The sequence below is a fragment of the Babylonia areolata genome, chromosome 21 (genome assembly GCF_041734735.1).
Source record: "Babylonia areolata isolate BAREFJ2019XMU chromosome 21, ASM4173473v1, whole genome shotgun sequence".
NCBI lineage: Eukaryota > Metazoa > Mollusca > Gastropoda > Neogastropoda > Buccinidae > Babylonia > Babylonia areolata.
The window spans coordinates 10,735,617-10,753,321 of record NC_134896.1 but is presented as its reverse complement, the minus strand read 5'-3'; the positions used below and the strand labels follow the sequence as shown (position 1 = coordinate 10,753,321).

General features: G+C 38.9%; 1 protein-coding gene across 1 annotated transcript in view; it reads right to left on the bottom strand.

Moving 5' to 3' along the window:
- The window catches only part of LOC143296723 (sphingosine-1-phosphate phosphatase 2-like), a 28,239-nt gene extending 11,913 nt beyond the window's left edge, over window positions 1-16,326 (bottom strand). The window contains exons 1-2 of the mRNA XM_076608780.1: window positions 15,397-16,326; window positions 10,016-10,105 (exon numbers count right to left, since the gene is read on the bottom strand). Of these exons, the coding sequence (XP_076464895.1) occupies window positions 10,016-10,105; window positions 15,397-16,194 (888 nt within the window). The 5' untranslated portion in view covers window positions 16,195-16,326. The remainder of the gene's footprint in view (window positions 1-10,015; window positions 10,106-15,396) is intronic.
- Window positions 16,327-17,705: the final 1,379 nt, after the last annotated feature.

Sequence of the window (17,705 nt, the reverse complement as noted above, 5' to 3'; positions counted from 1 at the left end):
GACAATCTTGATTGGTACTGATAGGACAATCTTGATAGTGATGACATCATTAGCTACATGTGTTAGCAAAAAACCAAAAGTTTAAGCCATGAGACAGATTATATTATATGACAGCTGAGCTTACCATCAGCAACAGGTCTTAAAAACCAAGTAAAACTCTCAGATGATTGTTCTGACTTAATTTCAAACACTGACAATTTTTTATGTGGTGTGTGATGCTCATAATTATGTACAAAATATGTCTCTGCATCTGTGCAAGAGAATGTGCATGAATGTGTGCATATGTGTGTGTGTGTGTGTGTGTGTGTGTGTGTGTGTGTGTGTGAGTGTGTGTGCACGCGTGTGTGCACGTGCACGTGTGTGTGTGTGTACATGCACATATAAAATGTGTTGACTGTACAGTCTTGCTTGCAAAATAATACAACTGAACTCTTCGATATGATCTACTGTCTCAGCAAGTTTCAACACTTTAAATTTATTTACTTTTCTTTTTACTTTAAAAATTTTTTTTTTTTTTTTACGTGCGGTTATTTGCTTTTTCTGTTTCATCATAACTCAGCTTATATATTGTATGTGACTGACTCTTCTCCCCCTCAAACTCCCCAATGTCTGTGCTGTGTGTTTATCACCTTATCATTCATGAGTTTATGCCTATGTGCAATTGTTCGCTGTCTGTTAAATGTATGTCCATGTCTATGTTGGTATGTGCACATTTTTCTTCTCTCCTTTTCATATTGTCTAGTGACAGAAACTAGTGACAGATTCCACACAATGTCTGTGGGCTCTGAAGAAACCTGCCCCAAAAGCTACCCTGACCAGACCACACATTTCTAGGTCACCACACCCCATAAAGCAAACAATATCCCACTGGCACTCTGTTCTCAAACACACAAAGAAAACATGCCACAGACATGTGTTAGTATAGTGCGACTTTCACAATTCTTCTCTCCATACACATTACTCCAACACAAACAATTCATCAGGACTTGAAATCAAAAGTGATAACATCTGTGCCATCTAATAAAATAAGGAAGATAATGATCTTAACACTAACAATAACAGTAATATTCATATATTAGAAAACAAAATACATTTAATGCTTACAGTTACATAGCACCGGTAGTTTCCCCCATGTTTGACTTAAATTCTAAAAAAATAAATTAATCTAAAATATAAAAAAAAAATTAAAAAAACCCACCTGTTTTTCAGTTGTAAATTTCAGAGGGCAGAAATTAGATTGATATAAAACAGATTAGAATTTTTTGTTTTTTTTGTTTTACCTTTTAATGCTGTGAGTCACTCACCCAACTTCCTTCCATCCCTCCCCTCCACCACCACTACCCTCACAACCCACCTATCCAAAGGCACACAATCTGCCTGAAAGGTTTCCTAGCCTCAAGCAGACCTGTGCTCCCACCAGTCTACTAACCCTTAACTTGTAGTCAACCACACACCCTGTAGATTTCAGCCCCCAACAACCCATCCCAAATTCTTTTATGACTGGAAATGGGAATAATTTCATACATGTAATGATGTATCAAAAATCAACAATAAAGAGGGGGTGGGTCAAAAAAAACAACATCAACACAACACAAAGGAAAGGAAGAAACTGATAACTTTTGGAGGTCTGATAAAAACAGATTTATATTTGTCAGTTGACTTACAGAAAAAAAACATGCATGCAATAATATGCAATGCTTCCCAAAATATCATTCAATAATAACTCCCCCCCCCCCCCCCCCCCCCCCCACACACACTCTTTCAGAGCAAAGAAATGCCTCCAAAGCAAAATGAGCTTTTAAAAAAATGCAGTTTAAATTTTTTAAATACATTTTTCAAAAGGTATTTGTTGTGACAATGACCTAGAATGGAAGAACAGGAAAGGGAGGTACCATTTTGCTGGAGGAACTGTAAGAAGTTCAAGAAGCATGCAACACTTAATAGGAGGCTGACAGACATCTTTAACAGTTTGAAAGGGAGAGAGAGAGAGAGAGAGAGAGAGAGAGAGAGCCTACCCTGCGCATGTATGCAAATGAATATTTTCAAACACACACACACACACACAGTGAGAGAGAGAGCGAGAGAGAGAGAGAGAGAGAGTCAGTCAGTCAAGGCTTCCTTTGTTTCCAATCCAAGCCTAAAAAATGTATAGTTCTGACATCAGAAGGATCCTCACCCCTCTTTTTTTCTTGATGATCATTGAGTCAATGATTCAGGTTTACTGTTTCGCCTCTTTTTTTTTCTTTTTTATTTAAAGCTGGTACTGGGCTGAAGCTTTTCCACATTCAACAGTTCAATCAAACAACAAGTTTACTTCTCCCACCTCCCCCTATACATCAGTCAGTCTCCATTCTAAATTTGTCTCCTCCCTCTTTCTCCTCTTTCGAAGCCTGACACTGGTAATCTGAAGTTTCTCACAGCCTTTCACTCTGCATGAGAGATGACAGCAAAACAGCAAGTTCAAAGATCAAGGTTAACCATTACATTTTTATTAATACTGCAGTCATCTCTGAGACAAGAAGAAAAAAAATTACTTTTCAATTGGGAGATCTGTATCACTATCAGTTCTCTATCAGTATCACACAGATTTAATTTTCCATTTTGAATTTCGAGTAAGCCACCTGCTGATTACAGAGACAAGATTTTTATGACTTGCACAGAATTACCCCCTGGAGGAAGCCAATGATGATGATGATTCACACTGTCAACACTGGAGCAAGCGGAGTCCAAGGCAAAGTTAAATTTAGGCAATGAAATACTGAGGCTGCTGCATGTCAAGCCAGTGCAGAGTTTTATGACACCCTGAGGTTGTCCATCATTGCCAGACATGCCCAAATCACTTCCCTTCATCACCTGGAGGTCCTGGGGAGAGCAGAGTAAAAAGCTCTGCTCTTAGATAAAATAATAAAAAGACGGTAAGATGACAGAGGCTTGTTTGTATATATATATATATATATATATATATATATATATATATATATATATATATATATATCATGTGGTGGCAAACACTTGCTTTCGCTTATCTATCAACATCCACACAAAATAATTTCCTAAAATTTTTCTCTTTTTCTTTCTTTCTTTCTATTTTTCTTTTTTGGAAGAGTGGGGTGCTTTACTGACAGAATCACTGCCTGCTCAATTAACAATGAAAACATGCTCATCCATAACCCTTTCTTGGTCTCATGTGGTAATTACTTGTAAAGCAGTAAAATGGGAAACAGGGTTTGGAGTCCTGTCAGTGCTATGTTTAGCACAAACACATGATGAAGTCAGTCACTCACTTCACTGCAAAACTTGGCTGAAAGCAACCTAGCCAGTCTAAAGTTTCTGTGTATGTTGTGCCCTGTGTGTGTGTGTGTGTGTGTGTGTGTGTGTGTGTGTGTGTGTGTGTGTGTGTGTGTGTGTGTGTGTGTGTGTGTGCGCGCGCGCACGCATATGTGTGCATGCACGTGTGTGCATACCCACATTTATCATTATGCATGTCACATGTGTATGTACTTTTGCTGACAGCAGTTTCTTGAAATGCTGGACCTATTTTGACGCAGCTCTGACCAATGACATATCATTTTAACCACCAAAAAATTTCATGAAAAAAAACACAAAAAAGTTCAGATTTCTCAAAGCTCACCCTTTCCTCAGTGACCTTCACTCTCGGTCAAAGTTGCGGCTAGTGTATTTGAGTGGTCAAGGCTGCGGCTAGTGTATTTGAGTATGCCTACATGCACAGCCATTATACGAGGCACATGACTACATCACGGTTGAAACTGCCTGAGGGATATACAAATGGGTGTTCACAGAATATCACGATCAAAAACAGTCATTCAGTGACTGTCCTGTGGCTGTTCTGCCCAAGTCACCAGGCTAAAGAATAATGCTTGTATCCCTGACCAGTCCATGCAAATTTTAATTTACACTCCAATGGGCCAGAAGCACAGCATCACCATGCAGATGGCCATGCTGTAGCTAACAGGTGTCGCTGAGGCAGACACAGGGCTTCCATAGATGTGACCAAACAAAATTCCATACTGATTCCACTTCCAGACCTTTTCCAGAACAATGAACAGACTGAAAATTTTCCATGCCAAACACAAAATCAAAGTTAAAAAAAAAAAAAAAAAGTCTGCTTCACCACTGACGAAAGAGATTGGCAGATACCTTGGTTTAGGAAAAAAGAAAAAAAAAAAGTGGGGGGGGGGGGGGGGGGGGGGGAGGTATTTTCACGGCCCCAGGGAAGTGAGGCTTGATCCGCATCATGCTTTTGAACAAGGCAGCTAAATTAGTCATGATGTGAGATGAGTAAAAGTAGGTATCCTCAGCATAAATCTTGACTGTCTTGAGCTTGTTGTTATCAGCAAATTCTGAAGACTGCTTACATCTGACATGACATGCTAATGAACAACTACAGCTGTGCTACTTCTGTTGCTGCTCGTGCTCACAATAAACACAAGATAACCAGAAAATGAAAATTCTAAAAATCTCGGTGGCAGAAATTCTCACCAGCTATTAACTCTATCCCAATCATTTCACAATGATGATTTTTTACTTTTAAAAAACTGTTTGCATCAAAGATTCTCTCTGTCCAATCTACATCTGGGGTGAATTGTAATGCTGAACCGAACAGATTTGTGAGGTCGTGAAATATCTCCAACATTCATGTGCAAATGATCTCCCAGTCTTGGGGTACCCATTCCTGTCCATGTTTCATTGTTTGACTGTGGGCGTAGTGTCAGTCAGGGAGGCAGGCCTGGTCAGTTATTCCTGGGCAAAACAGGCCCTTACTTGCTTGGATTGCATCAACGCACAGCTTCTATTGCATGACGACCTGGACCTGGTAGATTACCAGTTGATTTATTAAAAATCTTGATAAAGTACTGAGAGAGTAAAAGTGGCAGCAGGGATGGGAGCCAGAAGTGTGGGTGGGGAGTCACTAGTAGGATATACTGTCTCATTTTCTGCCAGCATGACCACCTTTCATCCCCTAACCTCTCCCACTGGAAAAGTCAACATTTACCTAACATGACTTTTAATCTTAGTAAGAGTCACATGACCAGCCCACGGATTCTGTTCACTCAAGTTTGTTGTACATTCTCATTTGAAGTCATGCTAGTAGCAAGACAAAAGAGTACAGTATTAGTAGAATCTTAACATTTAAGTTTTTCTTAACATCAGTATCAATAAACTGTCTGTTCTTGTTGTTGTTGTTGACAAATAACAGTTTGCACGTATGTGAGTACGAATTACCAAGTTCTTTTTGTCTATTTCAGGTTTGCATGTCAGGATTTTTTCTTTAGTTTTAAATCATTTCATAATCAAGGTAAAAACAACAACATATATTTCAACCCAATTACTGAATTAGATTATATCTGCCCACACAATAATGTACCCACTTTGTACACATCAATAAAATGATCTTAATACTACTCTGTCAATGTTCCACTTGAACTCTGTGTCACCCTTCTGTCTGACATTTTACTCTGGTGGCAGTGGAGAGCACTGGACCATTCAATGAAACACATTACTGTCCTCTAAGAGAAAAAAACAAACAAAAAAACCCCAAAAACTACTGGGAAGGAGGGTTGGGGGGTTGGGGGAGTGGGGGCAGGACAGACACAGACCTATTTGGGGGGGTGTTCAACACTGTATGCAACCTTCTCCAATATCTCCTTTCCAATGTTCACCAGTCTCGCCTTCCTCAACGGGTTTCCAGCTTCACTCAGATGACACCCACCTAAGGCTGTTAAAAAGTGTTGTATCTCTTTACAGGTCTAGTATCATCTTTCCAGTGTGTAAAAGTGTTGTATCTCTTTACAGGTCTAGTATCATCTTTCCAGTGTGTAAGCATATGAGATGCTCAATCTCCAATGAGGACATCTGTTCTACATGCCCTGGCCACGATTCACTCCAACACAAATAACTAGAAAGTGAACATCACAGAGCCATCTGTTTCCATCTCATGATATAAATCATTTATGTTTCAAATATGAAATTACTCCCCAAACAGTGATATTATCCATGAATAATTCTACATGGGTGACTACCACCAGTACTAGTCTGAGTTCAAATATCTAACTTAGAATCTAAGTCAAGTTCACATTCTGTGAACCGAAACATTATGTTGAAGAATCTGAATATTACTTGGATTGAACTGGTTGGTTAAGCTCCATTCCATTCAGTCTAGTAACTTAAGTGCTATAGATGCTAGATCCACAAAAACATGAATCACATTATCATTATTGACTCACTTGTGGAAACAAAGTGAGTATGTTATAACCGGTTGTTCCGTTGTCTGTGTCACAGAGAGAGAGAGAGAGAGAGAGAGAGAGAGTGTGTGTGTGTGTGTGTGTGGTAAACTTTAACATTGCTATTTTCTCTGGAAATACTTTGTCTGCCAATACTAAATTTGGCTTGATGTTAAAAATAGTAGGAAAAACATCTTCGCAGTCATACCAATAATAGGTTTTATGTCTCACGAATTTTGTCGCATTTCTGAATAATTAACGGTTTATTTCATTGATGCTGATTCGGGAATCCGTTAACACTATTACCTCTTTGCAGCTGCCTGATTCAGTGATTGTCTGGTAAGGAAACACCATGACCTTGTTTTTCTTGTTCGCAATTAAAAGAAATACAAATTCTGGACATAACACATACAGTGACACTAACTGGTACATTATTGATGTGTTTGCTGCACATGAATATTCTTACGTGGACACTGAATTAACTAGAATGAACATAAAAGAAAATCTTAATTAACCGTTTCACTGAGTTTTGGCCAGCCTTGTCTAGACTGGTCTGTGCAAATCTTGACAAAACAAGTTGCAAAGTCTGATGCAATGGCAACCTCTCCATTACCACCGAATTAAAAGAATTAATAATAATAATAATAATAATGGTATTAATTATATAGTGCTGAATCTTGTGCAGAGACAAATCAAAGCGCTTTCGCACCAGTCATTCACATGCAAACATAACTCCAAAACTGGAGAAACTGAAGACAAGGAAGAGGCAGAGAAGGGAGGCTATTTTGGGAAGAGGTGTGTTTAAAGGGCAGACTGTAAAGAGCTGAGTGTGGAGACTTGACGAAGTGAAAGAGGAAGTTCATTCCAACTGCAAGGTCCAGAGACAGACGGCAGCCAACAGTCGAGTGTTTGAATCTGGGTATGCATAAAGTGATAAACAGAGTGGATCCGAAGCCAATTGTAGTGAGCGAGATGGAATGTTGAGGTGAAGGCAACCACAGAGACAGGAAGGGGCAGATTTGTGAATACATTTAAAATATAACAGAGTGCTGATCTTGTCCTTTATTCTGTGTGAGACAGGGAGCCAGTGAAGATGTTGCAAAAGAGGAGTGATGTGCTCAGATCTTTTCTTTCTGAGGACGAGTCGGGCAGCAGTTTTGTATGCACTGAAGGGACTGAAGGGACGAAGCAGGCAAACCAGACAATAGAGAGTTACAGTAGTCAAGGCAAGAGAGAATGAGAGAAACGACAAGTCTAGATCAGTAGATGTTGTGTCAATGGACAATATTTCCACAGGGAACTGATGCGCCACAATTGACAGTAACAGGATTGACATGTCTGACTGATAATTTTTTTCCATGGACAGTGTGTTGTCAAGGACAACGCCAAGGTTCCTGACTGAACTGGAAAGAAGGATGTACTGCCAAGTTTGATTCTGTCAGTTATGATGGGAGAGAGTTTTTGTTTAGTTTCTAATATCATTGCTTCAGTTTTGTCCACGTTCAATTGTAACTTATTTAGAGTCATCCAGTTTTGAATGTCCAGGAAGCAGTTGGATGTTTCTTGCAAGAGCAACGACAGTTTTTGGGGGTATCACTCTTCTGGAGTTGAGTGTTATCAGCTTAAGAGTGATAACTGACATTATAGTGGTTGATAATTTCAACGAGAGCAGCAGTGTACAGTGTGAAGAGCACTGGGCCTCAAACAGATCCCTCTTAAATAAACATTGACGTGTTTACTGCATAAGAATGTTTTAAGGTGGATACTGAATTAACTAGAATGAACAGAAAAGAGAAATTGAATGGACAGTGTCAAAATTTCTCAGTGAGTGGAAAAACAAGATTGTCGAACATGGATCTCTGCAGATCTATAAAAACGGACATATCATATTGCAGTATATTTGAGGCGATGGGATACCAAAAATAACATGATTTATATGGTGGATCACTTTGATCACTGTGATTGTGAATGTGATTGATTTGTTCCGCTAAAAGAACATGCTCAAAAGATATTTTTTTAAAGTCATAAATGACCCACATTCGTGCAGTGGATAAAACAACTCATTCTCGACCTGAACATGTACGGTTCAAATCTGCAATAAAGCTTTTTTTTTTTTTTTTTTTTGCTTTTTCTAAAAACGCAAAGCTGCCAGTGTATATATAATTATGATAACGAACAGAGAACACATTTCAAGAAACTTTTTTTATATTTTTTATAAGATATTATTATTATCATTATTATTTCTTTAAGTGTGTATCACAAGTGAGTCCTGAAGTTGAAGGCCTTGCCTTTCTTGTTATTTTGTCTTTCAAATGCAAAGATGAAACACTGAATTTGAAAGAAAATAAACTGAACTTTTCTAATCACCCCAACCTTGTAGTTATACTGCAATTTCAACTGTACCACAAGAATTCTTGGACCTACTCTCTCTTGACATACCAGTATGTATGATGTATTCAAGTGTTTACAGCTTTACTGTGTGACTCTCACTGTTGTCTTTCATTTAGTTCAAGAGCGCTCTTCATATCCAGTTTCGGTGTTCAGTCTCAGCTCTACAGCTCTACTCACAGTAATCGACCACCACATAATCAAGAGCAAGTTCAAGGTTGCCTTCCATCACAGACGCTGAATGACTTGTTGCTGTTTCCATGTCCTCAATTTTAATGTCAGTGATGTAAATTCACGAATTGATCCGTGTCATAGGAATGCTTCCCATACAATCTTTTCTTTCACTGGCACAAGCTGCTTTATGATTATCGTTTACTTTCACACACCGCAGTTTCTGCTTTCACTGCCAGCTGCTGTTTGAGTGATTGGAATCCCAAACATTTTGTTGCACACAAAGCATGTGATCTCTGTCATTAACACAATCATTTTGACAGTTTATGCTTGCATACGCACACACATGCATGCAAGTATGCACACACACACACACAGAGACATGCACCCACTTACTCCAAATGTCTAATAGTGGTGAATATATATAATATATATATATATATATATATATATATATATATATATATATATATATATATATATATTATATCTTCAATTTAAAAAATTAAAAACGATGCTATCAGTTTCACATTCAGAATTTTTACTCTCCTTTTTTTTTCCATCTTAAATCCTGAAGATATACATTTTAGCATTCTGAATCCAAATACTAGTTCAATAAACAAGCTTCGATTATTGAGACTTGGCAAGAAAGGGAGGTAAACTTCAAACAGACTTGCAGCTTGCACTACCCAAAACATCACCCAGCACCACAAAAAATTTCTCCATAACTGGTCTCAGAAACTGAATACTGATCTGGCTGGTTTAACAACAGATGGTATCTATCATCAATAGTATATTTAGAATTCATATATCCTTCACTATGAGGAGAATATTCTCACACAATCCTTACTCATGTGATGAATACTTGTGCTCCATTCCAATGTCATTATTTCAATTTCTCTTTCAACCATGACAGTATATGTTTTATCTTAACATTATCAGAAACAATACCGATAACTTGACTTAAGCGTTGTCATATTAGCATGCATTAAAATTGGTCTTAAACTTGTCACCATGTGACTTCCAAGTTCAAAACAAAACACTAGTTACTAGTTATTCACAGAGAATCCAAACAAAAATGAAACAATAAACAGGATATGGAACATCAAACACAATAAACAATACAAAAAAGGCAAGGTTGAAAGAAAAAAGTGAATCCAAAAAGTAGAAAAGAAAATCTATGTCAACACACAAAGAACATCACAGTCACCTACCAAAACACTGTGCATGCCCAGGTAGAGGCGGCTGAAGCTGACCAGTACACACCACACAACAGCCACCAGTGTGCCCAAAAACAGGTTGTACTGAAAAACACATAGCATCAGGCATTCCGTCATGAACCAACACACTTAATGATTTATCAGATCATTATTAATCATACCCTGGCCCCCTGCACTGCAGTATAGAGCAGTTAAAATTCCCACACAATCGAGGCACACTGTTACTTGTTAGTATATTAATAGTATATATAAGGTATCATGCAAACTGAATATTACTATACTAATTGTATAATACTAGTTCAAGACATCTGGATATAAAATATACATAATATTACTCATTAACGAATTATCAATCATGGTATCAACTGATCAGTCTTTATGGGTTTTTTACTCAGCACCGTGACCATACCAAGACAAAACAAATGACAACACTGCTTACATCTGGTTAGTTGGTCACATCCTTTTTTAAGTTTTTAGTCAAAGTTAGCAACTGAACCACACATGATACATTCAATCATTTATGCAGCAGCTGTTCATGAATGAGTGATGACTGATATTTCAAGGACACTGTCAATGTAGTAAACTGTGTAATTACCATTCAGATAAAGTGTGAAATGATGCTCACATACCCTGTCCCACTGTGTGTTCACCCAAAGAAACACATAGTACTGTATATACACATGTACTCACATTCATGAAATCACTCTCAAACACACAAAAACACAAATGACACATGCTCATAATCCTGAAGACACATAAACACAATATCAAGCATACTTACTCTAAATTGTCTCAAAAGACCAAAGTGACTCATTTACAAAAATAAGAGACAGCCACTTTTGACATATTCCTTCAGTCTATTTCAGACTGTCTAAAAAAAACCTCATTCCTAAGAACTGAGAGTCAACTGTAGAACTAACTCAGGTGATGTGCTAGAATGAATGCAGTAAAAACAAAGCATGCTGAAATGATGCTCAGTGATCTAAAAGTATAATTTTTCACTATTTGAAAAGCTACTTGTACTATACTTTAAAAGTACACACACACACACACACACACACACAGTCCCACAAACACACACTTGTATACACACATGTCCATAATGTATGTCAGAAACTGACATCAAAACTGATTTCAGTATATTACGTCCCAAAAGAAAGTTTCAATTAGTACACACACACAAAACTAAGACTAAGAGAACCACATGTCGATCAGAATCAGTTGTTTGCCATCAGAATCAGTTGTTTGCCAACAGAACTAACAAGACTGCCTTCCAAATACAACTAATTATCTGTTCCCTTTTGCCCTGGGATGTTATTACAGCTCATTTTTATGCCATCAGGCGGCATTCTCGTTCTCTCCCTGCTGTCATTACTTGTAAATGGAGAACTTAGAATAATAATCACTGCAACTGGCATGGTTTTTCAATTTTCTGTTCTATACCCGCAGTTCCACTTCCAACAAGAAGTTAAGATAATGTGGTCTGTTCTTTTCTGTTGTTGGGTTAGTTTATTTTCCTCTTTGAAAGTAACCTGGTCTGTTCCTCAGGTCTGAGAATCTTACGATCTATTGGGCACAGAAGGTGTGCAGCTGCATTAAGAATAAAAAAAAATATTAAAAAAAATCTACTAAAAGAAGAACAAAGGTCAATATACATGATGTTATTCCATAAGAAGGAAAAACAAAATAGACTATCTTTATCACATTCACAGTGCTTTAGAATGTTGACATTCACTGCTCAACTGACTAGAATGTCATAACAATATCATCATGATAATTTATGAACTTGGGACACAGAGAGATGACTCTTCCCCTACCTTGCCAGAGCAGAAACCCCCTCCATAACTACATGTGTATCACACAACCTCATTCACCTAAACTGATAAAGAGCACAGCTAGACTTTATCTGAAAATGGGTCTTGTAACTGCTGTTGCTGAAACAGAGCAGAGAGATTGAGACTTTAGTCAATTTAGATCCACTGGCTGCATTCAATGTTTTTCAGTGCACACATGCATGCACTCACAAGTGTGGCTGTAAGTCATGGGTGGATTTGGCAAGGTGTGTAATATTTGTCACTCAGTGTGTGCAGCTGGGGTAGGGGGGTGGGGGGGGAGTGGAACTGGCTGGGTGTTTGTCAGTGTGTACATGTTTGGAGCATGATTTCCCCATCTTAAACTAGTTCTACATCCAATTCCATTTCTAACCTCTGAATCTGATGAACACTAGAACTGATCTCTTTAAACTTGGAACTTCACACAGATTCACTCTTTCAGTCTTTGACTAAGTTTTAATGGGGGACCAGGGATCCTTTAATTGTGCCTTTCTGCATCATACACACCATGGAGTAGACAAAAAATAAAAGTGATATTTCTGGTCTGTGTCGACTTAAGTTTAACAAAAACTGAGAAAATGGACCAGTTTAATAGTGAAATTAAGTCATACTGATGCATTCCTCTTTTTTTTTCTTTTCTTCTTCCTCTTCTCAACTCTTTGGCTCAATTATGCCCTGCTCTTTGTGCAGCCACTTTAAGTGAAGGATCAAACTCTAGACCAATCATACAACTGCTGACTTCAATATTCCAAACCTGAAACTTTCAGTGAAAGTATGCTCTATCTCTGTGCATTGTAACTCAAACCACTTGATTGATGTTTATTGAGCCATTTCCACAAAAAATACATCAGTCCAACACCCAGGACAGCATGGCTAGAAATTCTGAGATTCTGTCCCCCCAATTTCCTACTCGCTGTACCTAGTTGTAAACAGACATTAAAAAAAAACAACAACTAACAGTTGTGCATGGCATAACTCAAGTGAGAAAGAAGGGAGAACTACTGTTTCCACACTGATGTTTTATCTATAGAATCATTCTGAGAAAAAGTGGGATATTTGGGTCTGGGAGGTGTTACAGTGATAAGGGAAGTGGGCAATAATGCCAACTGGTCTGCACTGAAGCTGACTGCTCAGTAACCCTTCAGCTGACATAGTTAAAAAAATAAAAATAAAAAATAAAAAAGGTTGCTTCGCAGACAATTTGGAGAGAACATTTCCATTCATCTGCCAGGTTTGGTTGTCCCATACAATCGGACAGGTGCGTAATTTTGTGCTGTGGGACCTCTGGATACATTCATCAGGATTCATGTGCCTTCTTTTGTTGCAGATCTGCGCACATGCAAATGACCTATTCACTGAATCTGTTCAATGAGCCAGAGGTTTCAAAAGACAGTTAACTGTATTTAATCCTTCAAGTTCAATTGGTGACTTACAATTCAGCTTTGTGTGGGACTTCAATCTGGTGTGTGTGTGTGTGTGTGTGTGTGTGTGTGTTAGTGTGTGACCATGTATGAGTAGTACTAGTAGAGTGTGTGTGTAAAAAAACTGTGTCAACTTTCACGAGATTATAACTTTTCATAGGCTTTTGAAAGACCCTTCAAATTTCAAGTGTCGCAATCATGTTTTTTCTGTGTTATAACGTGTGTCAAACTGTGTAACCGTTCATCATTCATGTTACGATCTTTTACGGATGACATTTCTTGATGATCACCAATTTCCCGGGGAAAGTGCAGCCCCTTGTACAGTGCTAAAGTGTAGTTGCTGTTTATTTCCTTTTTTATATCATTGTTTAACCTTTTTGCTTTTTTCAATTCATACAAGTTTCTTTTTCCTTTTTTCTTTTCTTTTTTTTTAATTACATAAAAAGTATGCCAAACCCAAGGGGAGTGAATAAAGGAAATGGTTAGAAGGGGGAAGGGGCAGTCAGGCAGGCAGTTTCAACAGAGGTCACAGTCAGCACAGTCACACTGAATGCTGAAGTGGAAACTTACCAGCACCTGTTGTGTGTGTGTGTGTGTGTGTGTGTGTGTGTCTGTGTGTATGTATGTGTATGCATGCCTGTGGTCTGTGTTTGTGTGTACATATCTATATATATATATGCACATGTGCATATGTGCGCACACATGCTACAGAAAGCTGATCAACTATACAGAGTTTGTGAATCCAGAGGGATAAATTTGCCTTCTCTCCAGTCATGCAAGTTGTCAGAAGAACAGGGACATGATATTGTATATTATCATTATTATTATTATCATGAGCATTTATGCTAAATCTTAAAAATAAGCCCAAGGCGTTTACAAATATAACAGATTCACAAATATCAAAAAAAAAAAAAAAAAAAAAAAAAAAACCCGCAAGATACCAAACATTAGAATAAATATTCATCCCTCCCCCACCCACCCCACCCACAATACACACAAGCACATGCAAACACACACACACGTCATAGCACATAATCATAAATAGTACACAATCAAAAATACAACCAACAAATTCTGAAACTATCAAAACTCACTCACTCACTTATACTAATAATCATTCTAGTTCATACTGGAAAGGGATGAGCTGGTGAAAATTATTCAGGAGGGGAAAAGATGGATCTTCTGGATTTGAAAGATTGCAGCGAAGATGAGTGACAGTGAGGCTGAGGAAGTTAATTCCAAAGAATGGGGCTTGGTACGAAAAACTGCGTTGGCCATACGTTTTGGTTTAAGCAGGGGGATCCTATGCATGCGAGTGTCAGAAGAAGAGCGAAGTTGGCATGAGGGTATGTAAGGATGAATGAGATCAGAAAGATACTGTGGACCAGAAGCCTCAATGGACTGGAAACAAAGAGAGGCGACTGTAAATAATACTTTCTTGTACTGGGAGCCAGTGTAAAACATGAAGGAGAGGAGAGATGTGATAAAATTTAAAGGAATGAAAGACAAGACTTTCTGAAGCCTAGCCATTTGAGGTAGCTGGATGAACCAACAAGCAGGGAATTACAATAATCTGGACAGAACAGCACAAAGACAAAGGAGAGCTTTGGTTGCATCTTCAGTCTGGAGATGACAAATGAATGCAATTCTGTGAATTTCAAAGTAACACAGTTTGCATATATATTTGCACACCAGAGCATAAGCAGTACAGTGTAAGATACTGCTGCGTTTTCCTGGATAGTTTCAACAATCAAACACTGTGGTATTGAGAATCCCTGAAAGTGGGATCATTAAGTGGCTTGATGAATCATGGAACACATGAGAACATCCCATTTAGCTCTCCACTGGCAAACACAGCAAGGCAAAAGCCTGCATGGATAAAGGCCATGACAGTGTTTAGTATTGCTTTCTTCAAGACTTGCTAAACATATATAGAAATAAAATCCATTCAAAAGGTCTTGTAGCAAGTATGGCATGGCAATTATTTTACAACTGCCCTCCCCCCTTCCCCGAACCCCCCAATGCACTTTGTTCACAACAAAAGTTCTTTTTTCTTTTTTTTAAAGTTTATATATGACTACATGTATTATTAACCTCTGTTCACAAGAACAAACATACTAACCTCATAGTATCCATAAGTGTAGTACAGCAACCCAAATGGAATCACCACACCAACCATGGCATGAGTGGAAGGCATGCCATATTCCAACTCGTATCTTCCCTCTAGACGTACCGTCGGGGGTGAAGCTGGTCGGGGCCAACATATAAGATCCTTGGCAGCTTGGCCTACGTACATAATGACACACCATACTACAGAGGTCTTCCTGGAAACGTAACTGTCAAATGCCCAGAGACCTATACTGAAGAAGAGAATGTAAAAGATTTCATTGCCGAGGCTAGCACCGAAAGAGAAGATGTAATACAATAATTTGTTCTCAATGACATACGAAGAGTTCTGGTTCGACGTTTTGGACGTTTCGACAGTGTCGTGTGTACCAGATTTACAGGCATCTCCGTTGTGAATGTAGCCATTGACCCGTGGTCTCAGAGACTCATGCTGGCATTGACACGCTGTTCCGTTCTGCTGGTAAACGGTCTTTCCTCCGTTCTGTTCGCTGTGGGTTACAAATCCATTTTTGTGTCCATGGACCTTCTTCAGTGGACTCTGACACGAATCCGTGGTACCATTTTGGAAGCGAGCGTTCCCGTTTTGAACTGGATGGGAGTCACCATTCAGGTTTTGTAACTCGTGACATTCTTCTGTAAATCCATTCACATTCAATGAAGGGACGCTAGTTTGGGACTTATCCACTCCATTCTGTTCATACTTTTTCACTGACCTTATCCCACATAACCTCTGAAAGTCCGCTGTTAGCTGTGAATCGCTGAGAGCGATTATCCGCCGCCATAAACGTGACATTTTCTCCGAGTTTAAGTCTTTCGCTTGCTTCGGAGCCGGCCAGCAGCAACCCACACCCGCCTGACTTTCTGTCCTCAGCGGCGCCACCTGCAACGGAAACTACCAGTCAAGGGAGATCACCGGTATCACCCTCGCAACCACTCACAACGCGACGGTCAGTGTTGCAGTTTTGTTCAGTGACAGGGGAACCACGTGCCTCGTTTTATCAGCCTCGGAACGCCCCTTCACTCAATCCACACACTTGACAGACAGAGAAAGTTAACGCACAGTTACCGAAGAAGCGATTTGCGAGTGCCAGTCACCAGATTGACATGTGACATTCGACAAGATATCAGAGTCGCGCGTGTGTGTAGTGTGAGTCGATAAAATGTGTTCCTTGAGTTCATGACATTTCTTCGAATATGTCTTCGGAGCATGGTCCATTTTGTGACACATTCTCGACCGACTTTTCTCCGATCGACACTTTGAGTTCATACAGATATCAAAAGTGTGTGTTCGTTCTTAAGTTTTGACGTCTTTTCACTAGAACAGTATAAGTGATATCACTGAAACGAGGGCAGAGGGAAAATCGAGGGAGGGAAAAGAAGCTATACCTACTGTATACGCATGCGACAATGCGAATGTGTGTGTGTGTGTGTGTGTGTGTGTGTGTGTGTGTGTGTGGCAGTGTGTGTGTGTATGTGTGTGTGTGTGTGTGTGGCAGTGTGTGTGTGTGTGTGTGTGTGTGTGTGTGTGTTTCTTAAGTGAATACTTTTTTTTGATATTTTTTATTCAATTTAAACTGAAGTTTTTAAGTGGAAAACACAGTTTTAGTATTCGATTAAGTCTTTTTAGAATGGTCCTGCTGGATGCGTAAAAAAAAAAAAAAAAAAAAAAATTCTGTTCAGTCCCCCGATTGCCGACTAATGAAAAACTGAAATGTGTATTCATCACCGTGAGTTTTGTTAGTGATAAAGCACAGCTGTGAGATGCCGGTTCCACTACCTTCATTTGAATCCAGAATAAAAACTGACAATGATTTTGAAAAAAAAACCCAAACTTAATCCCCAACTCAATTTATGTCATAGCCAAAAATTCCGCACTAGGGTCATGCATTTTCAGTGTTCGGTTTCCTGACGTTTTCATTTTTTGGCTTTAGGTGTTTCACTGAGTAAAACAGTTCATCATTCTTATTGTTGTTATTATCAATCAAGTTACCATTATCACCAAGTTATTAATATCATCAAGCTTTGTTATTTGTATCATTATTCTATTATTATTTGCCCACGGTGTTGTTTTTTGTCATGTCAAGTTGCTGTTGTTTGTTTGTGTCAGTGTGCGTGTGTGTGTGTGTGTGTGTGTGTGTGTGTGTGTGTGTGTGTGTGTGTGGTGTGTGTGTGTGCGTGCGTGCGTGCTTGTGTGTGTGTGTGTGTGTGTGTGTGTGTGTGTGTGACTGATAAAAACCTGGCATGAACCATCCCGCGGATGACACTCAGTACTTCGACTGACGGAAACACCATATGCAGCTGTAC